General features: G+C 35.0%; 1 protein-coding gene across 14 annotated transcripts in view; it reads right to left on the bottom strand.

The window, feature by feature from the left end:
* Positions 1–27,975, bottom strand: part of PCDH15 (protocadherin related 15) — a 767,128-nt gene that overhangs the window by 314,556 nt on the left and 424,597 nt on the right. For 12 of the 14 annotated variants that reach the window (XM_065919987.1, XM_065919986.1, XM_065919983.1 and 9 more), the window contains 3 exons: positions 21,245–21,451; positions 9,379–9,513; positions 7,767–7,916 (listed from right to left, as the gene is read on the bottom strand). In XM_065919987.1, the coding sequence (XP_065776059.1) occupies positions 7,767–7,916; positions 9,379–9,513; positions 21,245–21,451 (492 nt within the window). Of the gene's footprint in view, positions 1–7,766; positions 7,917–9,378; positions 9,514–13,135; positions 13,157–21,244; positions 21,452–27,975 lie in introns of all 14 variants that reach the window. The other 2 variants (XM_065919981.1, XM_065919980.1) reach the window with 1 other exon arrangement.

Genomic DNA, 27,975 nt, shown 5'->3' with positions numbered 1-27,975 from the left:
TAATGCAAGGTACAATAAAATGCTTTGCAGATACATTTGCCTGATGAATGTATGGAAGCATGATGGAAAGAACAATGAATTTTCTGATTTGCTATGAAAATAAAGACTTTATCTAAAAGATAACATTTGAATTATGTGTAAAAAAGAATGGAAAGGGCATAATTTGGATTAAATCTTAAAACATGAGAGAGATGTCAGTAAGTGTAGAATGGGAAGGGTATCCTACACTGGAGTTAAACAAAACAAACCCTCTGTATAATATCAAAGTTGGTTACATGGGAAGATGTAGCATGTGGTGAACAAAAGAACTTGAAGTATTTCACAGCTGTTCTTGACTGCATGTGTGGAGATTAAGCTCTTCCTTCAGTAGTATAATGATCTGTTCTGATTCATGTCTGTGTTTTAGAATAATCATTGTATCAGTGTTGTGGGGAATCTGCAGAAGTAGGGTTGTCGATCAGAGTCTACTGTAGCAACCTAATTTATGGCAATGTACAGGCATGGAAAAGGAAATGGTGACAGATGTATACATTTTGAAATAACAATTTCAGAAACCAGACAATCATCTCTATGTATGCAGGTGAAGGAGGAAGAAAATAAACGTGACTGTGGTTGCTGATCTGAAGCCTATGTAATCCAAGATTAATTGGGCTCTGCAAAGTATAATTGCCTCAAAAGATGACAGGTTATGTATATTCGACTTTTCTTACTGTAGACATACAGGCATGAAACAAAAAGACACTTGCTCCTTGGAAGAAAAGCTATGACAAACCTGGACAGCGTATTAAAAAGCCGAGACATTACTTTGCTGACAAAGATCCATATAGTCAAAGTTATGGCTTTGACTGACAAATCCATATAGTCGAAGCTATGGCTTTTCCACTAATCATTTATGGGTCTGAGAGTTGGACCATAAAGAAGGTTGAGCCCTGAAGAACTGATGCTTTTGAACTGTGGTGCTGGAGAATACTCTTGAGAGTCCCTTGAGATTCAGGGAGATCGAACCAATCAATCCTAAAGGAAAAAACCCTGAATATTCCTTGGAAGGACTGGTGCTAAAACTGAAGCACCAAAAAAAAAAAAAAAAAAAAAACTGAAGCGCCACTACTTTGGCCACCCAATGCCAAGAACTGACTCATTGGAAAAGACCCTGATGCTAGGACAGATTGAGGGCAGGAAGAGAAGGGAGTGATAGAGGGATGAGATAGTTGGATGGCATCATTGACTGTATGGAAATGAGTTTGAGCAAACTCAGGGAGATAGTAACAGACAAGAAACCCTGGCACGCTACAGTTCATCGGGTTGCAAGGAACGGTACATGACTTGAAAGAAAGTGAAAGTGAAAGTCTCTCAGTCATGCCCAACTCTTTGCAACCCCATGACCTATACAGTCCATGGAATGCTCTAGGCCAGAATACTGGAGTGGCCTTTCTCTTCTCCAGGGGATTGCCCCATCCCTGTGATTGAATCAACTTCTCCCACATTGCAGGTGGATTCTTTGCCACCTGAGCCACAGTGGAAACCCAAAAATTATGGAATGGGTAGCCTATCCCTTCTCCAGTGGATATTCCTGATTTAGGAATCAAACCAGGGTCTCCTGCCTTGCAGGTGGATTCTTTACCAACTGAGCTATCAGGGAAGCCCATACATGACTTAGTGACTGAATAACAGCAACATGTATATTTGAGTCTGTATGTGTGTTCATGTTTCTGTATTGGAAGAAGGATAATATAGTGTCAGTTTGTCTTGGAATATGTTAAATTTCTGCTGCCTGTCAAAAGTCTACCTTGCCTTGTCCAAAAATTTGGGTAACATGAGTACCTGAGCTTCTCATAGAAATAATGACTGAAAACTTGGGAATAGGTAAAAGAGAGGAAAGCTATACATTGACTTTTGCAAATGCTAATACTGAAAGACTGAGGATTGAATAAGAAGCCAGCAAGAAAATCCCTCAGTTACCAGAGAACTAGGATGAGAATCAGAAGTTCCTGTAAGAGAGTAAAGAGTTTTACATAGTTAAGTACTGAGTAATGCATGCTATTTTATTTATATACTATTAGAGATACATACTATTAGAGATAGATGAGTTAGATTTATGATTTTGTATGATTTTAGTAGTATGATGTGAGTGAAGATCGGATTTATAACTATGCATTAATTATGTATAAATAAATAAATAATAAATTATCTAAATTGATCAATTAATCCGGATGTCTAAATACATCAGAGCTGGAAATTCAGTTTTATAGTAGGCTTATCTGGTGGCTCAGTGGTAAAGAACTAGCCTGTCAATGCAGGAGACGCAAGTTTGATCCCTGGATCAGAAAGAATCACTTGGAGAAGGAAATGCAACCCATTCCAGTATTCTTGCCTGGAGAATTCCCAGGACAGAGGAGCCTGGCGGGCTACAGTCCAAGGGGTCACAAAGAGTCAGACAGGACTAAGTGACTAAACAACAGCAAAAATAGTAGCATGAAGTCTTATCTGGGAAAACTGTTTATAGACTAGAGCATGGGAGGATTATAGCCCAAAGGGAATAATCAGTAGAGAGAAAGAGATTATTGTAGTAAAACACAATAGGAAGAAATGGAATAATTAGTTGAGCGCTGGTAAAGGTGAGGGAAAGGATGGCCTTTAAAGCAGTGAAGAGTAAGAAACATGACAGAAGCAAAGAAGAACTGAAGAAAAAGAAAATAAGTGGGGTGAGAATCAAAGGACTCAGCTACCTACAGGATTCCATCTTAATACATTTAGACTCCATTTTTCAGAGGGTATAAAATATTGTTAAGTTCTCAGGCAGTTTTTCTCAAGACTGCCTGCATATTATAACTGCTTTGTTTTATTGGATAAGATCTCTCTGAGTGACTCTACTACGTGTTGCAATATCATTCAAATAAAAATATCTCAGGGTGTAGTCCAGGCATCAGTATTTTTAAAAGTTTCTCAGGTAAACTTCTAATACTCAGATAGGATTAAAAACCCATTGATTGAAGAGAACTGCAAAAGTCTAGGAATAACATCTTTGAAGTACAGACTAGATAGCTAACTACAGAAATTAAAATCTATATCTTATATATCCAAATCTGTATCTCTAATACAGAGCAATTGGCTTTTCAAAAAAACTAGCAATGTGTGAAATGAGACTTTAAGACAAGAGAGTGTGATATCCATTAGCATCAACCTGGAAGATTTAATTGATGGTTGATAAAATTGTCTTTTGTCGACATAAAATATACTCCCTGACCTAAAGAAAGAATCATACTCCCTCATGCTAGTAATTTCTCTCTAAACATAAGATGTGCTCGTAATCTGATTATCCTGCCAGTTGTGAAAGATGCACCTGCTGTTTTGTGGCAGTGTTCCTGTAAGTGTATTTCATGAACCATACATTGCAGAATCACCCTGCTCCTTTTTACAGTGATCAAGCATAATAGATATAAAGTCAGAAAGCTAGTTTATAGTTGAGAACTTGAAATAAGAACCTGGATAATACATTTTTATGACTGATCCATGCATGTGGACAAGAATAGCTACCTTATAATAAGAAGATAGTGGACTCAAATAATTATGTACTTATATCAGGCCAAGATAGTCCCATGTCTACACTGAAAATGATCTGATTATAATACTTAAAAATCTGTTATCCAAGGCCCTCTTTGCTAGACAATTGTGTCCTTTATTTCTAATATTTTCCCTCTCTTGGACAACAGATTATTAACCAAGTGAAGTGCAAGTTGTTCAGTCATGTCTGACTCTTTGCAACCCCATGGACTATATAGTCCAAGGAATCCTCTAGGCCAGAATACTGGAGTGGGTAACCTTTCCCTTCTCCAGGGATCTTCCCAACACAGGGATCAAACCCAGGTCTCCCTCATTGTAGGCAGATTCTTTACCAGCTGAGCCACAAGGGAAGTCCAAGAATACTGGAGTGGGTAGTCTATCCCTTCTGCAGCAGATCTTCCCAACCCAGGAATTGAACTGGGATCTCCTGCATTGCAGGTGGATTAGCAAAGAGGAAACTAATCAATCTTCTGTTGAGTTACTTAGGAACGGGAGGGTTATGGAAGGGTTAGTGGTGAATGGAGTAAAAAAAAAAAAAAAAAATTTTATGACCCTTAAAAGGTGGTTGCAAATCACAGTTCTGAATTATTTTACTCCGTTTTAAACTTTTTCTCTCAATGGGAAATCTATTTTTTTAAAATTTCTAAGACCCTTGGAGGATGTATTATAGCCACACCACTCTTTTTATAATACCCTGAACTATATCTTGAGATATTTTCATTTAAATAATATGGCAATACACAGTATAGTCACCCAGAGAGATCTTATTTAATAAAACAAAGAAGCTCTAATATGCATGCCAGGAATAACATTAAAAATACTAATTAAAAAAATACTAATTAAAAAGCTTCATTTTTGGCATTTAAATAAATTAAAAATTAGAAGCATGTAGACACAAATAACAATCTATGTTCAAATAGATTTTCAAAGGGAAATATCTAAAATATGAATTTTAAAGGCAGGGTAAATGTGTTTTAAAAAGAGATACATAAGGGAAATTAATTTTTGTAGTCTGCAAATGCCAGAAGTAAGCTTTTGATCCCCCTGGGCAAACAATTTTGAGATACGGTTCCATCACATAATTGCTATCTTTTTCTTAGTTACACTTTCCAGTTCCCTGCAGGCTGTTTTTCTGTATAAACTTACTTTTATTTCCAATTATGTTATTATAGAGATGGGAATCAGATCTAATTAAATAAGAACATGACAGTAATTGTCATTTCTTTATCTCTGCAAACCATAATTTTACTCCCTATGAAAGAATGCCTCAGTAAAGATAAATGTAGATCTGTAGGTCCATCAACTGACTAGAAATAAAGGCCAATATCCTTATTCTTCTCCATTCATTGAAATCTTCTTGTTTACAGATTTTTCCTTTCTTTCATCCTCAAATAAACATTTACTATGCATCCATTAGTTTAGGCATCTACTATATGGATACAGAGTTTGTGGATATAGAAATAAACACATTTCAGTTGTGCCCTCAAGAAAAATGGATTAAAAAGATAGATTTCATCAATATGACAATTGTCATTCCAAGATATGAATAAGATGTACTGTGGCTATTTGAAACCTTTTCCCCACTACCATATACACAGCAGAAGACATTGACATAACATGCATTTTCAGTGCTCAGTCTACAATGTTACCCTTTTCTCTATCACTGAAGAAAGCACATCTTAACCCAATAAATAAAATAGAGATGGCATTGCATTATTTCTAACTTATGTTAACAATTAGTTCATGGTAAAGAATCCACCTGCAATGTGGGAGACCTGGGTTCAATCCCTGGGTTGGGAAGATCCCCTGGAAAAGAGCTTTCACTTTAGTTCATGCAAAATAGATAATAATTTATCCTTTGAATAAATATTTACCGCGTGGCTAGTATATCTGGCATGTGCTGGTGTCAGAGTGGCAAACAAGAAAGATGGTCGCTAATGGGGTTTTTAGTTTGGCGGGGGACAAGAAGAAAAGATAATTTTAGGTGGCCCTAGTGGTTCTAAAAGTAATTAGAGAAAGCAAGTTATAGAATAAGAGCTGTGATGGGGGTTGTATGTGTATAGTGTATATTGGAAGGCTATTGACACTAAGCTATTAGGAAAGCTTTCTCTGAGGAGGTGATATTTTGAGCTGGGTCCTGTATGATGAGAGTGGGTTAGCCTTATAAAAGATCAGATAAGAAGAGTTCTTGGTTAATAGAAAATAGTGTACAAAGGCCATGAGACATACAGTTAACTATTTCTTCCCAGACATTTCACACCAAGGAAGACATGCTGTTGTATTATTATAGTATATTGGCTGCAAACTGGTGTGCTTTTGGTGGGTTGCAAGATCAGGAATTATTAATGAAGAAAAATTTACTAGTAATTATCTACAGAAAACTACTAAGGAATGCTTCTTCAGAAAGAAAACCAGTCTAAAGAACAAAGAAAGTAATCAATTTATAAATAGAAGGGAAAGAGATCAAGGTAAAGGAAAAAATTGGAGAAAATGGGAATGAGCAAGACACATTCAGGTAACTGGAAGTGGTGGTTGAGTAGGACTGAAGCATACATATATGACTAGCAGGCCAAAGATGAAGCTGGGAGGAAAGCATTCAGACCATGAAGACTTAGGTACATTGTTAAGGCATTTGGACTGCTGTTTTTTTACTCCTCTGAAATACATAATACTAAAATATATGGATACATAAATTCATTTATTAGCATTCTTTATATACTATACTATAATAGACTATATTCTATATAAACATATTATATCTCATATATTGTTACATAACATATATTGTATATAAATTTTACTAATAATTTGGAGCCATCACAATACTCTAAAAAGTATATAGAATCATGACCTTCCTGGCTTGAGAGCAATTTCAAATTATTAAGTCTGACTCTCAGGTGTAGAGTAAAATAGAGATCAGTAGTCTTTATGTTACTGGGCAACAGAAACCTTTTGGGTTTTATTTATTTATTTTTTTATTGATTACCTAAGTATCACACAGGGAGCTTCAGATCCATGAAAACCGAAGTGAATCTTGCTCATCTGTATTTCTCAGTGGCTACCTAGATGATTCTGATGTGAAATGGCAACCCACTCCACTCTTCCTGCCTGGAGAATCCCATGGACAAAGGAGCCTGGTGGGCTGCAGTCCATGGGGTTGCAAAGAGTCGGACACGACTGAGCGACTCACACACATACACAGTCACTCTGAGAAGTACTAGGGTTAACTATTCTCCAGAGTTCTAAAAACCTTCAAGGAAGAATATTACTACTTCTTTACAATTTATATACAGAATATTTAAAAAGCAATCTGAGATAACCTGCAATTCACTTAAATGTAATAAGTATAGCTAATGATAAAAATAAGACAAATCAAGGATAAAGATTTTGCCAGATTTCTGTCTTTTCAAAGATACCATTTATTATAGAATCTTAATGTTTCCTGTTGTAGTGATTCCATTTTAGGTCCAAGTAATCAATGTCTAAGAGTATTGTCCAATAATTAAGTTCTTTGTGTTTACCACTAAGGGAAATTTGGGCTTCCCTCGTAGCTCAGCTGGTAGACCTCAGTTGGATTCCTGTATTGGAAAGAGCCCCTGGAGAAGGGATAGGCTACCCTCTGCAGTATTCATGGGCTTCCCTGGTGGCTCAGATGGTCAAGAATCCACCTGCAATGCAGGCGACATGGATTCGATCCCTGGGTTGGGAAGATCCCATGGAGCAGGGCATGGCAACCCACTCCAGTGTTCTTGCCTGGAGAATCCCCATGGACAGAGGAGCCTGGCAGGCTACAGTCCATGAAGTCACAAAGATTTAACCCATTTTCACAATAGTTTAAAATAATTTAAAGTTTTAAACTACATGTTTAGTGCTTGAAACTTCAGTATAAAAAAAAGAAAAAGAAACTTCAGTATATTACTGTATTCACTTTATTATGTTCAACATATAATGTTAAATTTTAAAAATCAATTTATAAATAGGTCAAATTGCTATTTGTGTATCTAGTTAATTCTACTTTTAAGTGCATATGGGTACACTTTCATTCAAGAAGTAAACATAAGTGCAAATCTTTTTAAGCTAAATTATGCCATAGGATAACCCTGAAATTTACTTTCATTTTTTAAGCAGTTTCTTAACCAATGCATTGTAAAATATCTAAGGAAATGATTGTTTCAAATATATCCTTATATTATATGGGTAGTTACCTGTATGACACTGTCCCCGGCATTCATGTCTGTATAAACATAGACATCATAGGATATTTCAGGGAAGGTTGGAGTGTTGTCATTTGCATCCATCACCCGAATATTGACAATAACTGGCTCACTTTCTTGAACACCATCAAATGCTGTTATCTTTTGGGTAGAAAAATAAATTTAATAGAGAAGTCATGCAAACATAAGCAGTACAGAATTCACTCCTACAATTTGAAAATTTTCTCATATATAATTTACAGTTTCAAAAGGATGCTAAAATGTTTGCTGATAAAAGGAAGTAATAAAATCATAATAGTACATATAATCAAAGTGTTTTAATGTGTTAGGAAGCAATTATGGAGGATTCTGCTTGATTTTTATATATTGAATTCCAATCACACTTTTAATAACCTGATATATAAAATGTTCTAGAGGCTTGAAATGGGCCAATAACATTGCTAATTCTTAGGAATTAACTACTGTTTAACCTTTAAAAAAATGAATAGGGAAATACTCTTACATATTTTGTATATAATGCAATAGTTGCTTTTACAACAACATGCTTATATTATGAAGTAGGTGCCCTAAACATGTAATATCACTTTCTAATAATTCACGAAAATCACAAATTTTAAAGGACCCATTGGCATTCATTAAGAGTGACATCTTAGCTATATTATTAACTTTTAAAGAAAGTCTCACAAAAAGTCAGGTCTCTAACAATACCATTGTGGTCCTGAATGACTTCTGAAGTCTACTCTGTATCTAAGTTTTAACTGTAGATTTTAGGTCTCCTGGAAGCTCTGAGTCTGCTGTATAAGTTTCTCCAGAAAAAACAAACAAAATTCTTACATAAATTCCATTTCCTATATTTTTCTATCAACTCATTTTTTTCCCTATATCTGAATAAAATCTAGCTCAGAAATTTGGATGATAAATAGAACTCCCTTTTTACCTCTATTCAGCCATCAATCTCTGTTTCTTTCTCTTTCTCCTCCAGGTTAATCTAACCTAAGAATTCTTGTTGTGGGGGGCTGTCCTGTGTATTATGTCTCAGTACTGAAACTGTCTACCCCCCAGATGCCAGTAGCACTTTTTCATAAGAGTAATAACCAAAAATCTCTCCAGAAATTGCAAAATGGTTCTGGGCAGGGTGGTGGGAGCAGGAATCTTCCCTAGTGTGAACCACTGAACTAACCCTAAGACAAACCTAAAAATGCAATAACAATAAATATATGAATAAATGTTAGAAAATAATTTTTATTTTGTTGATTCTACTTTATAATACCTCAATCGTGAGTGGATGGTGAAGAGAGAGACCCCCATTTTTTTGTTTTCATCTCAAAATTTATCTTTCTTCCATTGGAAAGAATAGTAATAAAACAAAATAACTGAGGAAAAAGAAATACTTTTGAGGAAAATTTTATTATTTATATTCTCTGTTATTAATTGAACATACTGATTTTTTCTTTTCCAATCACTGACCTTTTCAGTTTTAAGCAAACATCTCTTTATCTTGCATACATATACATTTATATGTGTATATATAGATATATGTGTGTGTATACATACATATATACATATATACATATGTACAAATATATATATGAAATCTCTTTACCGAAAAGGTGTAAGTTTGCTGTTCTTCCCTGTCCACCGGTTGAAGTAAGGTGAGGTAGCGAGTGATTCCAGTCTGTGTGACAGTGAAGACTGAAGTGTAATCATTCAAAAAAAGATGAAGCTCTGGGTCTTTCGTCTTAAAAAAAAAAAAGTCAATATTTAAAATGTTAATAAACAATATAGTTATTAGTTCATTACCTGGAAATCCATTTTTCAAATTTATTACAAGTATAACTGCATTAAGAATTTTCTAAAGAAAAGAGAGATCCAACTAGAAATTTGTTCAGAGTTGAATAAAACTACCCAAAGATAATTACTCATTTGTGGAAAATAGTTAAATAACTAAGTACTGGTATTATCAATGTGAATAAAAGCAAAAATAATAGGAAGAAGAATAAGACATAAAACAGTCTAATTGAATACATTCTTACTGATTATTTGATAGCAATATTTTCCAGAACTTCACTGGACTTGAGAAATAAGAAATAAATGCAAGAAAAGGAAATTAGAGCCCAGAATTTTAGCTATATAATTTTATAATTACTTCATTTGTAGAAATAGACTGCACACAAGCATATTATTATTCTGTTCTCATGTTTAATGTAAATTAGAAATAAAATTGGCTATATATAATTCATTATAAATATTATGCTTGTTCTTTATTATTTTAATGTAATATTTATTTTGATTAAAATATTTCTGATGATTAAATTCAAATATTTGAACTGACACATTTTTGATAAAATGGTTTAGTAAAACATGATATATACATAAAATGAAAGTGATTGCAAAAGTTCAAAACACAGGTAATTAACTAGGCATTGGAAATCCTTTGCAATTTTATTGCCATCTCTGAAAGATAAAGTATTAATATCTGCAATTCAGAGAGAGAACAAAGACATACAATGGGAATGCTTGGACTGGTGTCTGCATGGTGGATAAGAAAGGAAGGTGTAGTGAACAAAAGGGGATTATTGAGAGAGTGTGGACTATCAGGAAGGCTATAAAAAATAAGAACATACAGGGAGGTAAGGTGTTTCATAAATTATGGCAACTTTTAAAATATTATGGTGTAAAATGTGATTTAAAATCACAGGTTACTTTTCTATCAGATATCATCAAAGGCTGAGGGCAGAGTAGACAGTCCAGAATTGTTAAACATTGTTGATTAAAAAAAATTAGAAACTCCCATTTAAAAAAAATTTCTATGTAGAAGTGAGAGAGTTGAAATGCATGCTGCTATATTAAAAGGTGTGCATAACTGGACCCACAGACACTTTACATCTACCTAAAGTTTCAATATGTGTATATTTCAAATAACCTTGGAGAGAATAGTTTCATTTGAACCAGATATGTTATGTATTTATAGTATCTCATTAGGAGATATTACTTAGCCATATCATGGCAGCTTTCCTGTTCACAATTTTGACATGAAGTCAGTGTGCTATATTTATCTTGGAATATTAAAAAATGCTATAGATAATAATTTTCCATTGATCCATTTATTATAAAATAATCAAGCTTTTTAAGAGTTAGAAAAAAGTCAAGAGACTTCACACTGACATTATATTCTAGTGGACACTTCAGTTGTTTTCATTTCAATGTCATAATCTCAGCAACTCAGCATGGATAGCAAGCATGGTTGGGGTATTTGGTTAAATCAAGTATGTTATTTAATAAAAGACTAAATTATTTTAAAAGGTAACTTGTAAAATACACATGAAAATATACTTTAAACCACATTTTGGGGATTCTTATTGTATTTTAGAGCCAGTTTTAATAAATTCAATTATTATTTTTAAATGATCACAAATTTTAGTTAGCATGCATCTTCAGTTAAAAGAAAACTCAATAAATATAAGTAACTGCTCTTTTTTTCGTGTTTACCTATCAAGGTAAAATCACTAGACTTTTAAATTCATATAGTCTTTTCTGTTCTCTGTACCAACAATGACGCCTACAAATATAGCTTCTTTAACTCATATATTTACACTATGAGTAATCTAAGTAGGGCAAGTTTTGCGACATGATTAGATTGCCAAATGTTTACTTCTTTTTCTTCATTCAAATCCATCAGTCATTCTCTATTTCCTTTATAACCAATCCTCTCTCACTGTCTCTTCTTCCTTTCAACTGTAACCTCTGTTAGTAAATTTGTTAGATATATTCATTCACATACTCACCACATTTTAAGCATTTTTTATGTCAGGTGCTATGATAATGCAATACTGTAATGAGTGCTGGGTTGTAAACTAGTGCACGTATGTGTGACTGTGGTATGATTGTGTCACAAACCACACTATTTTGTGTATTTATGAAAAACAACAAGATTTTCATCATCAAGTGCTTCCCATTTGAAGATGATATAGATACCAGGACTTCATAAACAGGCTCTCTCATATTTGATAACAAGAAATACTAAAGAATTTTTGATAATTTAATTGTCTCTATTTCAAGTCCTTTTATAATAACTAGCTAGAATACTAAAATAACATTTCCCAGAACTACAGACTGTTTTATGTAAATATATACATATAACATAATGCATAATGTTAGCACTGTACATGGTATGTTACAGCTCATTCCAATCAGCCTTGCATAGTGAAATTTTGGTTAAAATATAACTTTTGAAGCTAATTAATATTCATAATAGTAATCTTTTAAAATTGATATATGTATGAAGCATGCATAGATGCTATGGGTGAATGTCTGAGCATTTAGCTGACAATCATCCAGTTGTCATTCAGAGTTTAACACCTTAGATTCATTTGTAATGATAACACTAGTTTCAGGTGTGGTGTACAATGAATGTAAATGGAAGAGAATACTCTGGTTTATTACTCTGATAGGGACAGTGTATTCTATGTAGTCCTTGTGTCTATTAATTTATTTAAAGTAAATAGTAGTTTTCTAGATCCAAATATACACAGAAGGTTGATTATGACAACTTTTTCCCAATAAACAGTAATATTATTTTACTCTAAAGTATACATTCCATAGATAGCAAAAGCACAATATATTAGTTTGTTGATTTGTGTATTATTTTCTGGGAGGCTAAAATAAACTCCAATATTTATTCACAGCACAAATAAAATTAATGCAAAAGTAAGCACATACACAAACACAAAGGTAAACTAACACATGAATGTAAAATTTAAAAATTCCACCACATAGAAGAAATATGTTCAAATATGACAGTCTATTGGATTTAAAACTAATTTTGGGTTTCCAATGAGACTCAAAATATGATATAACAAATTCATGCACACACAAGATAATATGCATCCTCATATATATGCACACACAACACAGAGATGTATATGTACATATATATATGTACATATATATATAACTGCATACTTATGTGCATACATATAAATTATAAAGCATAACAAGAAAATGCCAAAAATTTAATCTCATCTGTCAAATTGAATTAGTTGATAGTAGTTTTCTGAAGTACCTTGTTTAAAGGGTTCAACCCTCACATTAGGATCTTTGAAAGAATATGATGAATTATTAATAGTTCATGAATTTAAAAAATTAATAGTTTACATGCAGTTTGAATTCTACACGATTTCATACTACTATTACCAATAATATGTAAATAAGTTTAGATTGCATATATATCTTAAAAATTTTTAATAAATGATAATGAAGTAATTGTCTAGTTTTTTTTTTTAGTAGAACAAAAAAGAACAAAGAAGTGAACCACAGCAATTAACATTAAAACAAACACAAAATTAACAACTAGTACCTACAGGAACACCACCCGGCAGAACCTATATGCAAATTAAACATTAAATGACAAAATGTAAATGTAAATGACCACAAATATATATATGGCATACAAGTATAACTAGTAAAAAGCCAATAAACCTCCAAACAAACAAACAAAAACCATTTTCCAGTTCATCTAAACTAACAACTTTTTTGAAGGTGTATTTTTTCCCTAATATTTTGATACATCATAACATATGTATGATAGTATAGCAATATTTATAAAGTATATATGCACATTATACCATTGAATGTATTAAATTTCAGGGATATCTTTATTTTGAAACAGTAACACTATATAGAGATGCAAATTGATTTGGGATAATAAATGGATCACTGCTTTTCTGAAAGCTAAAGCATAACCTCTATTGATTATTATTGTGCTTTTTTTATATCTAGAATTCAATGAGCAATTTCAGTGGTTCTGCCAAAGATAACCTGGTGGTTCCAGACATGCCTCTTGTACAGTACTCGCTCTATGTATATTCTGGACCATTACAAAACTATGAGGTAAGAATGGTTAAAAAGAATCATAAATGTAATTCATATATATATTTCATATGTATATTACATACACACATATATTTACACATCTATGTATATGTTGATATCTATATATCTATAAGAAGGAACATTAGCACAAGTATTGTTGTCTATGTTTTTTACTTTTCATATGACTTAAGATTCCTTCTGACTCAACATCTACATGCTAACACTACAAATCACCAATCTCTGCTACTAGATCATAAAATTTTGTCTTTTTTTCTACTGAATTGAACAGATAAAACAACTTAATTTTTGGAAAAACAGACCTAAGTCTGTCTCCTTCTTGGCATCTGCCCTGTGGCATAGCTGTGCTCAAGAAAACCAGTTCCTGCAAGGACCACTTCTCTTCATGCCTGATGCATTATCTCCATTCTGTTTGGCAATACCTGTATGAGGTGACACATCTTTGTTTTTATTCTTAAATCCTTTATCCCTATGCTGATTCATTTCACTAATATTGACATTCAAAAATTGCTAGAATTTACCATATAGTATGATTCTTGCCTGCAAACTAAAAGGGCCTTTAAGCTTTCTTTTGTTACAGATCTTAAAATAGCCTAACAATAAATGTATTTTACTTCTGAGAAACAAAGAACACTTGGCTTGAGGGAAAACTGATTCAGAAGCAGGTAAATTCATCTTCAAACATATCAATGACTAGTCTAAAGATTTATACTGTGTACGGGCAAATGGAAGATATAAAGAACAATGACTGAGTTACAAGAATGCTGGCTTCAACTTAATGTGATTAAGAGTTTTCTAGGAATTAGTTGTCTAACCATGGAATGAGCCATACTCTGAAACAGTTAATTCAACATCATTAGAATTGTTGATACATATATCAAGATATTATCATTCCTTTACCCATGCCTGGACTTACTAGTTCATTAAACAGCTACTAGAACATACTAGCGGAGAAGGCAATGGTACCCCACTCCAGCACTCTCGCCTGGGGAACCCCATGGATGGAGGAGCCTGGTAGGCTGCAGTCCATGGGGTCTCGAAGAGTCGGACACAACTGAGCGACTTCACTTTCACTTTTCACTTTCATGCACTGGAGAAGGAAATGGCAACCCACTCCAATATTCTTGCCTGGACAATCGCAGGGACAGGAGCCTGGTGGGTTGCGGTCTATGGGGTCGCACAGAGTAGGACACGGCTGATGTGACTTAGCAGCAGCAGAACATCCTAGGGCTTCCCCGGTGGCTCAGATGGTAAAGCGTCTGCCTGCAATGCGGGAGACCCGGGTTCATTCCCTTGGGAAGATCCCCTGGAGAAGGAAATGGCACCCCACTCCAGTACTCTTGCCTGGAAAATTCCATGGACAGAGGAGCCTGATAGGCTAAAGTCCATGGGGTCGCAAAAAGTTGGACACGACTGAGTGACTTCACTTCACAGAACATACTAAATTCTGGGAACAGTGAAAGATCTTTAGGATACAAAAGTTATTCAGATTTAGGATCTATCCTCAAGGGATTTAAATTCAATGAGGGAAAAAGACACATGCAATGATGTAAATAGAACTTCAGAGAAATTCACCAAAAAGAGACATGCAACTCAACAGAGAATCATAATCTAGAAAAGATTCTTAAATGAGAGGATGTGTGCATGCTAAGTTGCTTCAGTCATGTCTGACTCATGACAGTCATGTCTGGCGACCCTATGGACTGTAACCCACCAGGCTTTTTTCTGCTCATGGGATTCTCCAGCCAAGGATATTGGAGTGGGTTGCAATGCCCTCCTCCAGGGGATCTTCCCAACCCAGGAGTCAAACCCGCATCTCTTAAGTCTCCTGCACTGGCAGGCAGGGTCTTCACCACTAGTGCTACCTGGGAAATCCCAAATGAGAGGATGTCTGACCTAAATTCCAAACACTGAGCATAAGTTATCCAAACTAATTTGTGTAATGGAAGATGAAAGATTTCCAAAAAGTAAAAGTAACAAACAAGAGGTAATTAGATACACAGCAGTTTGGTGTAACTCAAGAAGCTACAAGCAGTACTTCCCCAGTGGTCCAGTGGCTAAGAATCCACCTGCTAATGCAGAGGACACAGGCTTGATCCCTCGTGCAGCAAGATCCCACGTGTGAATCGTGCAGCAAGATCCCACGTGTGAAGAGGCAACTAAACCCGTGTGCCACAACTACAGATCCCGCCCTTGAGCCTAAATTTCTGAGCCTGCGTGTTGTAACCACCGAAGCCCGCATGCCTGAGAGCCTGGCCCCACAGCAAGATAAACTACCTTAATGCGACGTTCATGTACGACAACTAGAGACTAGCCCTTGCTTGCTGCAACTAGAGAAAGCCCAAGGGCAGCAAGTAAGACCCAGTGCAGCCATAAATAAATGAAAATTTTAAAAATAAATAAATAAAGGAAACTACAAATATTTGCTAAATGTAAATAGATGGAAGTTTTAGAAAATGTTCAGATATCAAGTAACAGAAAGCCATGCACATGAGCTTGAAATTTCTTCTGCAAAGAACTTCATAAAGCAAAGTCATGAAAGCATACTACACAGAGGTCTGATATAGTCAGATCTGAACTTTGAATAAATAACTCTAGTAGCTGAGTGAAAGATGGGTCTGAGTAAGAATAAAAAAAAAATAGAAGCAAGAGGATGAGGAGGCAATTGTAATAAAAGACAAATAGGTTGTAAGAGTGGAGAGAAAGAGGACATATGTCCTCAGGAAATATTCAGAGGACAAAACAGGAAGATTTTAAAGATTTCTTAATTGTCTCAAAGTGAAAGTGAAAGTCGCTCAGTCATGTCTGACTCTCCATGGAATTCTCCAGGCCAGAATACTGGAAGGGTAATTGTTCCCTTCTCCAGGGGATCTTCCAACCTAGGGATGGAACCCAGGTCTCCTGCATTGCAGGCAGATTTTTTACCATCTGAACCACCAAGGAAGCCCAGGAATACTGAAGTGGATAGCCTATCCCTTCTCCAGCAGATCTTCCCAACCCAGGAATCGAACCAGGGTCTCCTGCATTGCAGGCAGATTCTTTATCAGCTGAGCTAGCAGAGAAGCCCATGAGGTGATATATTTGCCTCTAAAAAGTAATTGAATTCACTCTAGAAGTTAAATCTTTTCATATAATATTTTAGATGAAAATAATTGTTTATATTCATTTAGTATTTTGTCTCAAGTAAACAAAAATCAAAGACAGCTCCTACATTTCAAGCTGGAGTGGCACAATAAAGTGTAAAATCAATTTCTAAAGAAGGGACTTTAATAGAACATTTCACATAGTATAGGAAGTGGGTTTAAACTATGTTTAATATTCTGTGGACCTAATAGGATGGATCTAAATAATAAATATGACCAGATAGACATTGTTTAAGTACTTGACATTTCTATGAAACATATTAGTTATGTCTCTCTCCATGTACGTGGCTTCATCTCAGGGAAATTTCCTCTCCCTCTCCATCATAGCCAGCTCCAAGTGAAGGAGCTGGCCAAGGTAGTAGTGATTGATATCTTTTTGGGTCATTGGTGTTTGAACAAAAGGCAGCAACTAGTGAATATAAGGCTCACAGTATTATACCAGCTATCACACGGAGGAACTACGAGTCATGCCTGTTTATATAACTCCAGAGCACAGACTCTAAAGAACTACAATGTGCAGTCTCAACCCTTGGAAACGTTCAAGAGTATTTAGCAGGCTAACTGAATTGCAAGTCTCCAGAGCAGAATTCTAAGCAGTGTTTGCCAAAGGTTTCAGAGTCAGGAGCTCTCTCTACCCTAACTCAGTAATAACTTGAAATCCCACTATCCTTTTCAAAGTCACTTTAACTCAATTTTTATTTTATTTTATTTTATTTTTATTAGTTGGAGGCTAATTACTTCACAACATTTCAGTGGGTTTTGTCAAACATTGACATGAATCAGCCATAGATTTACACGTATTCCCCATCCCGATCCCCCCTCCCACCTCCCTCTCCACCCGATCCCTTTGGGTCCTCCCAGTGCACCAGGCCCGAGCACTTGTCTCATGCATCCCACCTGGGCTGGTGATCTGTTTCACCATAGATAATATACATGCTGTTCTTTCGAAACATCCCACCCTCACCTTCTCCCAAAGATAAAGATAAAGAACATTACAGCATACTAACACATATATATGGAATTTAGAAAGATGGTAACAATAACCCTATATGCAAAACAGAAAAAGAGACGCAGAAGTACAGAACTTTAACTCAATTTTAGCATTTTTAATTTTAAAGTGAATGACAATCCTGGAAAGAATGTGTGCAAGCAAGCATAGGGCTTAGTACCCAACCATTAAATAATATAAACACACCAAGAAATTACAAGCACATAAATTTTGCTATTTAGGGAAAAACTAAAGCTACAATTTTTTCAGGATTTAACTTGTGTTCATGTGTTCATGAAAGTGCGTCTTAAACTATTATGTTTCCAAACTGACTTGTCACTGCTTAAAATGATTTTGCATTCAAAATAAAAAGAAAACAAGGAAAAAAAAAATCCACACCAAAAGCTGTGGGACATCACCAGACCTAAAAATATATATTAGCTTAGCCTGGATAACACTTCTTAAGTTGGCTTTGTGAATTTTCTAGTGAGTATTCACTAAATGACATGAGACTCATGAAACACATTAAACTTTAGGAGATCCCTAAACCCTCTCTGAACTGGGATGTGAAACTGTGTATGTATAAGCACTTTAACAGGAAGAGTTGAAAGCATTGATAGCTGTTAACATAGTCAGACTACAGTCAGAATGTATAAAACCGAAAAGGCTACTGATTTTAATCAGTAACTTTCTTTCCCATAGACCTTGACTCAAGGTCTAACTCCACCATTTACTAACACTGTGATCAGAGTAAAGGCATTATTTAAAATTACTTTAATTTCCCCTTCTGCAATATGTAAAATTGCACTATCATGTTTGCTGTGAGATTTAAGGGAATTAATGCAAGATAAAGCACTTATTAAATTGTCTGGCAGGTATTGCCCTTTCATGAGGCAGAGGAACTAAAGAGCCTTCTGATGAGGGTGAAAGAAAATAGTGAAAAAAAGTGTTTAAAAAACTAAGATCATGGCATCCAGGCACATCACTTCATGGCAAATAGAAGGAGAAAAGGTGTAAGCAGTGACATTTTCTCTTCTTAGGCTCTAAAATCACTGCAGATGGTGATGGCGGGCATGAAATTAGAAGACAATTGTTCCTGGAAGGAAAGCTATGACAAACCTAGACTATCTATTAAAAAACAAAGATCACTTTGATGACAAAGGTCCATATAGCTAAAGCTACGGTCTTTCCAGTAGTCATGTACAGATGTGAGAGCTGAACCATGAAGAAGGCAGAGCACAGAAGAATTGAGGCTTTTGAACTGTGATATTGGAAAAGAGTCAAGAGTCCCTTGGACTGCAAGGAGATCACACCAGTCAATCCTAAAGGAAATCAACCCTGAATATTCATTGAAAGCACTGATGCTGAAGCTCCAATACTTTGGCCACCTGATGAGAACAGCTGACACTGGAAAAGATCCTGATGCTGGGAAAGATCAAAGGCAGAAGGAGAAGAGGGAGACAGAGGAGTAGATGATTGGATGACATCACTGATTCAATGGACATAAACTTGGGGAAACTCCAGATGGTGAAAGACAGGGAGCCCTGGCATATTGCAGTTCATGGGGTGGCATAGAGTTGTACATGACTTAGTGACTGAACAACCACTGGTGGGTATTAAGAACTCAATGTGAGTTAGCTATTGTTAAAATAACAAATGAGGGAGATTGAGAAGGACAAGAAAGCTAGGATGAGAATAAAGAAAGCGGAGAAAGACATAAAAAGTAAAATAAAACACTTACTGAGAAGTGGAGTGCATGCAAGAGTTGTCAAAGACATTGCTAAGGGTTACAATTTTTTTCCAGAAAGAGAAAAGAAATCTGGAAGTACTCTTGTAATTTACTAAACTGTTGACAAAACTCCATGTTATGAGATTTTAGGGACATTCTAGAGCTATGCTGTCCAGTGAGCAGCATGTGGTTATCCACATTAAAAATAATTCAAATTAAACAAAATGCTATAATTACATTTCAGTCTAGTTACATTTCCAGTGCTCCATAGCAACACAGGGTTAGTGGCTACTGTGGTGGGCAGCATAGCTATGGAATATTTCCACCATCACAAAGTTTTATTGGATGCTATTGAAATGGGACAGTCCCTTGGACTGCAAGGAGATCCAACCAGTCCATCCCAAAGGAGATCAGTCCTGGGTGTTCTGTCCTGGGTGTTCATTGGAAGGACTGATGCTGAGGCTGAAACTCCAATACTTTGGCCACCCCATGCAAAGAGTTGACTCACTGGAAAAGACCCTGATGCTGGGAGGAATTGGGGGCAGGAGGAGAAGGGGACTATGGAGGATGAGATGGTAGGATGGCATCACCGACTCAATGGACATGACTCTGAGTAAACTCCGGGAGTTGGTGATGGACAGGGAGGCCTGGTGTGCTGTGATTCATGGGGTCGCAGAGTCGTAAACGACTGAGCGACTGAACTGAACTGAACTGAAATGGGAGAAATTGCTAAATTGGAATATTTTAAGCCACAAGTGACAGAAATGTATGTTAAAAAGGAGAAAGATATGTTGAGAAATAATGTGGTAGGTTAGAAAATAAAAGGAAAATCTTTAAGAATTAGTGTAAATCTGGGGACATTGTAACCTAAAAAATGGGGACTCTGGAAGGACTCCTTTTCGTGTGTCTCTGTCAGACTTCATTTTCTCCCACTGACCATGAGCTTTCTCCACGATGTCAGCAAACTGGGCTACAAAGAGTTCAGATTCATTTCCACTTTAATACATGATGCCACAGTCCTCCAATTCTTTTTTTTTTTTTTTCTTTCAATCCCTGGATGGACTCAGATTGGACTGGTAAAGATTTTCTGTCCATTCTTTGTAGCAGTCACTGTTGCTAAGGAGGTAAAATACTCTGATCTGTTCAGTTTGGATAATTTCCCACTGCCTTAGCAAGTGTCAGTACCAGAAAAACAGAGGACAATGATACATGGAGTGGAACAGTGTTAGCATCACAACAGTCATTGGCAGAAGTGTGGGGGGGTCAGCTGCCCTAAAATGTGTTTTCTTTGGTAACATAAATCTCAGAAAAGTCTCCCAAATCGCATCCCAGAGCTGCTTGCATGATTTTTTATTCTTATTGTGTAATGCCATTATTTTTCCCTATCAGTAATAATGTAGTTTTCAACACATGTTAATTAAAAAGATTGCTCTGGTATTTTAGCAAACTGCAAGTGAAACATTCATTTCCTTCTTTCTACTGAATATCTATAAACTGAAAAAGAACAGTTGTTGAGTCAAACAGTATTTTTTAAAATCATAACCTTGATTAATCATAATCTTGATAGGGAATTGAATTACAACACTAAAATTTTCATTTATGCTGACTTTTTTCTCTGTTCTATAACTCATGCAATTATATCTTTATTATACCTTCAACTGGTGTACATATATCAAGAGACGTGTTAACAAAATAAGAGCAAAAATCATGTTTAACTTACATCTTCTATATCCTTGTCCAGAGCTACAATTCTTAGAGGGGTGGTCAAATTCAGACTGTCTGAAATAGTTGCTCCCACTGGAGCAGATTCCAGAATATAGCCTTGATAACTGGGCATTGTGAAATATGGACTCTGATTGTTTTCATCCAGTATTTCAATATGTAGACTGGCAAAAGCGGGAAGAGGATGACCATTGTCCTGTTCAGCCTAAAACAAAGTAAAAAAAAAAAAAAAAAAGATTAAAACACATGTTACAGAATCCTTTTAGAGTGCCATTTTTCATACTATATATAAGGATTCTCTTTTTAATTGGTATCATTACAGAAAGAACCACTTTAAAGTTAAAGAACCATTGGAAAACACAGGAAAATAGAAGTCCAGAGAGGCTTCATCAGTTTTTGCTTTCCTGTCGTCCAACCCAGTGTATATTTCAAAAAAGAAAAAAGAAATCACTGCAATGAACTTTCATTATCTGTCATTGCTTACTACTAGGAGAAATAATAGTACTTAAATAGTTAGAAAACCACAAAGTGAACACATTAACTGAATTGCTGATAAAATATTTAAATAAAAGACAAAGATTCATAACTCATAAAAACTATTGCTTTTATTTTTGTCTTTTTCATGTCTTCTTATTCCTCACTAATAATTAAATCCCCAAATAATTCAAAATTCTACAGAAATTTAATAGATTAAGTCTATATTTTTTGCCCATAGAAAGTCCTCAGAAAACCCTTATAGAGGACAGGGACAATTTAAATAAAATATTTACTTTTAGTAGCAGTAGAAATTTAAATATTAGTTAACCATAAATATGTTATTCAGGTAAAATAAATGTTCCTGCATTGGGAACATTTTTATTTTTTTCACTTTTCTTCTATTAAGTTTAAGAAATTGATGACAATTTATGGTTCCAATAAATATTCCTAGGTAATCTCCACACACATGTTATAAATGGGTAAACATCAACCTTTAACATCAACTCTTGACATCCTGTGTTTTTTTTTTGTTTGTTTTTAAGCATCTTACTATAAATCTATACACATATTTTATAAGGGAAAATTTTATCACAACTGACCTCTATAAAATCTTCTCCAAACTTTAGAAGTAATCATTGACATAATTTAGTGGCATATATATACCAAGAGATGTGTTTTATATAAATATTTCAAAATAGATTCAAATTCTGTTATAATTTTTATTGATATGTTCCCCCCATTTTTGCAGTAGTTGTATTTTGAAACCAAATAAGAGTTAAAGTTAAATCCTTTCTTTTAAATCTCAGAGTGCTTTCCTATGTGATACAGTGACATTTGGCCATGAAAGTTTATAAGCAGTTTGATGCATATCTCTGTTTAATATCAGGTCTCTTTTTGTCTTTGTTCAGTTGCTCAGTTGTGTCCTCTTTGCAACTCCATGGACTTCAGCATGCCAGGCTTCTCTGTCCTCACTCTTATCCTTACCATTGAAGATAATTTTCTCTTTTTTCTCTTGTAATGTACCAATTTTATTCGTTGGAGGGCAGGTGACAAATCACAGTGATGTTTGGTAGTATCAGTGAGTTTGCACCAGGAAAAATCAATTCACATTATTATTATTATTAAAAATATTTAAAACACATTTATGCTAATTTTAACAATGAAATTATGATAATTAATAAGCCCATTGTTAATCTTATATAAAGGACTGATTTAGAAGAAAAATTTCTTTGTTTTTTACCATTTTCATAACAATTTCAGTATATTAGATTTCCTTTATAATATTATGCAATTTATTTTCTGTATTTAAATTTTCATCTGAGAGTGGATTGTCAGAATGCTTCTGGGCATAAAATGTTTATGAGTCCCTGCTCTGCATTAAAGACAATAGTACTGGAAATAATGTGTAACCTTTTATGTAACATTGTATCCTTCTCTCATAACCATATGTGTTCCTGACACCACCAGCCTGGATAAATTCTTTTTGTATCCAGCTGTTGTGATTAATTTGTGCTGAGACTTGGATGTTCTAGAAATCCCCCCTGTGACTTAGAGCAGGCTTTCTGGACACAGCTGACCAGGGTAAAAGGTATAATCCCTGACTAGAAAGTATCACCTTTCACTGTAGGAAACTAATTGGTCCATATGGGGTTCCAACCCAATGACCTTGATCTGATTGAAGCAGGAACAGTTCATACACAGAAGTCATTTCTGAACAAGACATTTGAAGAGACATTTTCTCTCTCCCTTTATATTGTTTCTAATTGTTCTGAATGTCATTATGTTATATCCTGGACACACTAGTAATGCTATGAAAAGTAACACATTTCATACACATACACAATTTATGGATGGTGAGGGGAAAAGAAAAAGCAAACTATATAATAATGAAAGATTTTATTTTACATTCAACTCATATGCTGCTAATTTTTACTGCCAGCTGTGAAGGCAGGAAAACATGTATTATTTGCATAATGGAAACAAAATGATCCAACAGAAAAAGGAAAAAAAAAACTAAATTAGATCTCTGGAGACAATTGATTTCCCCATATCTTTAAAAATAACGTGTAAAGGCTCTTTCTGTTATCTCTCTATGTTTAGTTTGCTGTTAATATGACTACTATCTTTGGATTGCTACTATATATTTTGCCCTCTTTGGGGTATTTCAGATGCGCCAACTAGGTTTCTGTCTCCAAAGTCCACATTCTTAATCTCTATATTATTTTGCCTCTCTAAATTGAAAACATATACTTTTATGTTGATGAAAAAACAAAAAGGTTAGTTTTATGTTAAAGGTCACACCACATCTAAGTCCCATACAGAGTAGGGCCCAGACTCAGGTCTCCTGATTTATGAGAGGCTAGGCAGGAACATTTACCACATGATTCTCTTAATATAGAGAATGTAAATGATTATCCAAATGTAAGATTACTGGAAGGAGAGAAAATTAATAGATACTTCAGATAGAATTACAGTTAAAATATGTCACTTAATACTATTATGCTTTTCTCTTTAGAGGGCTCATGCATGAAACCTTTCATCCAATCATCTCTTCTTCTATATAAAAAAAAATAGGAATTCTCAGAAGTCTGACATAGTCTGCTCCTCTGTAGTTGCTAGTGAATGAGATGAGAGGCATGAAAAAGCAGGGTATGGTAGTATTTAAAAAATCACCTAATCCCATAAGATAACCTTATTTATATCTACAAAGTCTGTAATTACAAGTTAAACATTATATTTAAAAGCTAAGTTTTACTTGGCAAATTTCTGGCCATGAGTCCCATTTTCAGTAATTAAAACCAACGTAAAACTAAAGCAAAAACAGAAGTATAAAAAAGAGTATTTAGTTACTTTGAAGAGCAAACCATCAAGAGATGCAAGCTACCTAATTTTCATTATCAAAACAAGCAAACATTGATAACCTCCTAGCTACCTGAACCAGAGGACTGAGAATGCAGAAGAACGATTTTCCCTGCTGGTTGGTGGCAAGCAAGGTAAAATTCCATGATCTCTATTATGCATGCATGCTAAGTTACTTCAGTTGTGTCTGACTCTGCAACCCTATGGACTGTAGTGTGCCAGGCTCCTCTGTTGGTGGGATTCTCAAGGTAAGAATATTGGAGTAGGTTGCCATGACCTCCTCCAGGGGATCTTCCTGACCCAGGAATTGAACCCGTATCTCTTACATCTCATTGGCAAGTGGACTCTTTACCACTAGCACCACCTGAGAAGCCCTTGGATCAAAGATCATATTAATATTGCCAACTAATTAATAGTTAAAAACAAGTGCATACTGTTGCTTCTTGGCCTTTCTTATGCAATTATATTGCTTTAAAACCTAAGATATTACTTTTATTTAGACTTCACTACTCTAAAAATTACAGAATTGAAATATAGAATGCTGTATTACACAAACAGCCTATTTATAACAATTATTAAAAATATTTGAGAACTTACAAAGCCATGAAATATGTTATCAGATAAAACACAAAGTGTTGTTCTGTATATTATATGACTGATTTGCTTGTAATGTCACAAATGTAAAGGAGTGCATTCTTGTTTGGAAATAAATACATTTCCTATTTGACAAAAAAGAAAAGATATCTTTACCAGGAAGACTGTGAATAACACACTCTCAGAGGAGTTTATAATATGACAGCAAAATCATATTGACACCTTTTCCATCTAGGAAATATTTTTAAAGTGAGGTATATTTTATCTTCATTTGATGTGAGAATTTGCCCACCGTGTTTATAATTTATCGCAATGAAAACACAAATTCTTGGAGCTTCTGTATAACTTTCAGTAATAAAATCTTTCTCTTTGCTTAGATTTTGAGATATAAACTGATACTAAAATGACTAAAGCAATTTTGATTGATTTAAAAAAGAAAACCCTGTTGCTCTTGGGAAGATCACAGATTCAGAAAACTCCCACTAAAGCACAAATATATCAGACTATTTCCCTGATAGCTGAACATGAGAATCATCTTGGCCATAAATAGCAAGGCCGGTAGAGACAAAATTATGATCATCATTGTGTAGTAACATTTTTCTGGAGTGCTTTTAACTCATGCTGTATTCGCCTTATTTTGCCCTGCATTCCGCGTCCCCATTCAGTGAAAGTCTAGGCTGGATTCATCCCCACAGACTATTCTCTCCACTAGGAGAAACCTCTCCTGGGTGTTTCTGTGAAGTGGTTGACTGGAATAGACCATCTGGAATATTTGAATTTTAAAAAGTCATCAATATCAAAACATCTATCTCTATGTGGGTTATTTCTCAGAATCTAGAAAGTAATGAGTGAGAGTTTCTTATATGTACTAGTCCATTCTTGAGGGGAAAAAACAAAGACAAAAAAAAAAAAAAAACCGGTGAGAAAAATTGTTTAGCTTTCGAGTTTTTAGATATACCTTTTTAGTTTCATTTTCTACACAGCAACCAACAACTATGAGGAAAGGTTACTTGTGGATTACCATGTAGGAGGGTTAAGGTAGTTTCTGTGTGTGAAGGGCTGTGTCGTGGGGAGATATGGAAAGGACTGCTCAGAAAGCGGCTTTCATGTGAACATTTTTACAATATTTAGACTTGCTGTTGTACTCGGTGACCTTTGCAGACAAGAGGGCCTTGCCAAATTCAAGGGACTGTGACGAGAATGGATAAATTGCTTTTCTTTTTCCAAGCAGTTGCAGGTCACCTTCTGAAGAAAGAAAAAGGCCAAGTGAAATATAACCTCTGTGTGTCTTTTGTCAGCTTGAACATTTGGACAGCCACTATCTTCAAAAGCAATATTCTGTTTCTGTTCTAACCTACCCAGCTGAATGAATAACAACGTGACAAAGAGGACATCATATACTCTTTCCTTGTGGTGATTTTCATAATTGATATAATAGTTAATTGATTTAGCTTAGTACTTAGAATTTGTAGAAATGTGAACAACCAGTAGTAAATAAAAGGATATTGTGTTCTTTATTAGGAAGCAAAAATAATGTGTTATGTGATAATCTACTAGATTGAAAAAAGTAGAACATAAAATTTAAAGATCAATATCTGGCAAATGTATCAAATATGTCAGTGGATTTCTGAAAGTGTATTATTCCTAGAGACATCCATGGAGGGGTTGCTATTTCATTACTGATAAGAACTAATACTTGAAATTTCTTTGGGGTAAGTTTCCTAAAATGTATATAGGGCTTTCACTCTTAATGGCCTTAAATTTCCTTACCTTACAGATTTTGCTATTGGGCGGAGAAAGAGAGCTTACTTTTTACTTAACTGTTAAACTAAGATGTAGGATATGTGTGTATTTTATTTGTTCAACAGGAATCTGTAAAAAATAGGGAGTGGCATGTATAGCTAGAATATTTCTAGAATTATGAAAGTATGTCATTCATAGAATTTGTCTTTTATTCTTATGGCTGGACATCAGCTCTGATTTTTTTTTCTTTTCATAATCCTGGCTCATTGAAAGTCCCTATTCAATCTTTCCCAAAGATAGCATCTAAGGCTTTCTTCTCTCCTCTTAATTTCTATCTCTCTTTTGATAAACTGACAATACATACACCATAGCAGAAAGACAGCGACTTATATTTCACAATCTCTGTAACAGATTTAATGAATTTTGGTAAGTCTCTCATGTTCATAGGAGATATCATCCTTTTGATTTTGAGAAGTGATGACTAATGATCTGTGACTTCATACTCTGTCTGCCTCTCATACCTGATCTTTAAAAACAACGAAGTTTTTCTGTTGGAAATTCATGTAGTAGGCAATGTTTCAATTGGCTTGAAGGCAATATGGAGCAGCCTGATCTAATTTTTACTTTAGCAATACCTATTGGCAATATGGGGAGATAGGCGGGATGTATGAAAAGGAGACTAAAACCTTAGAGATCACGTGTGTGAGGCTGTGGGCCATGAGGATGAAATGCAGAGAACGGCAGGGGGCATGGAAAGTGGGGGAGACATTTAAGAGAAATTTTGGATAGGACTTGAAAAGTGACTGGATAGGTCCATGTGGGATCTGGTGTCTCAGAAGTACTGTGAACTCCTAGCTTGGGTGACGGGTTGATTGTCATATTATTAATTGAAAGAGAGAAGATAAGGTTTCAAAAAGATAGGCAGTTTACTACATTCTTAATTTGATTCAACTACAAAACACTCGGGGCAGTTGTCCAGCCAGCAACTGGACATATGGATGTAGAAATCAGAAGGGAAAAACGTCTAAAAGCATAATTTTCTTACTTGTGACTTCC

Source organism: Muntiacus reevesi, chromosome 2 (assembly GCF_963930625.1).
Source record: "Muntiacus reevesi chromosome 2, mMunRee1.1, whole genome shotgun sequence".
NCBI classification, from domain to species: domain Eukaryota; kingdom Metazoa; phylum Chordata; class Mammalia; order Artiodactyla; family Cervidae; genus Muntiacus; species Muntiacus reevesi.
Note: the sequence above shows the minus strand (reverse complement) of the source record. Positions and strands in the feature narration are given on the sequence as shown.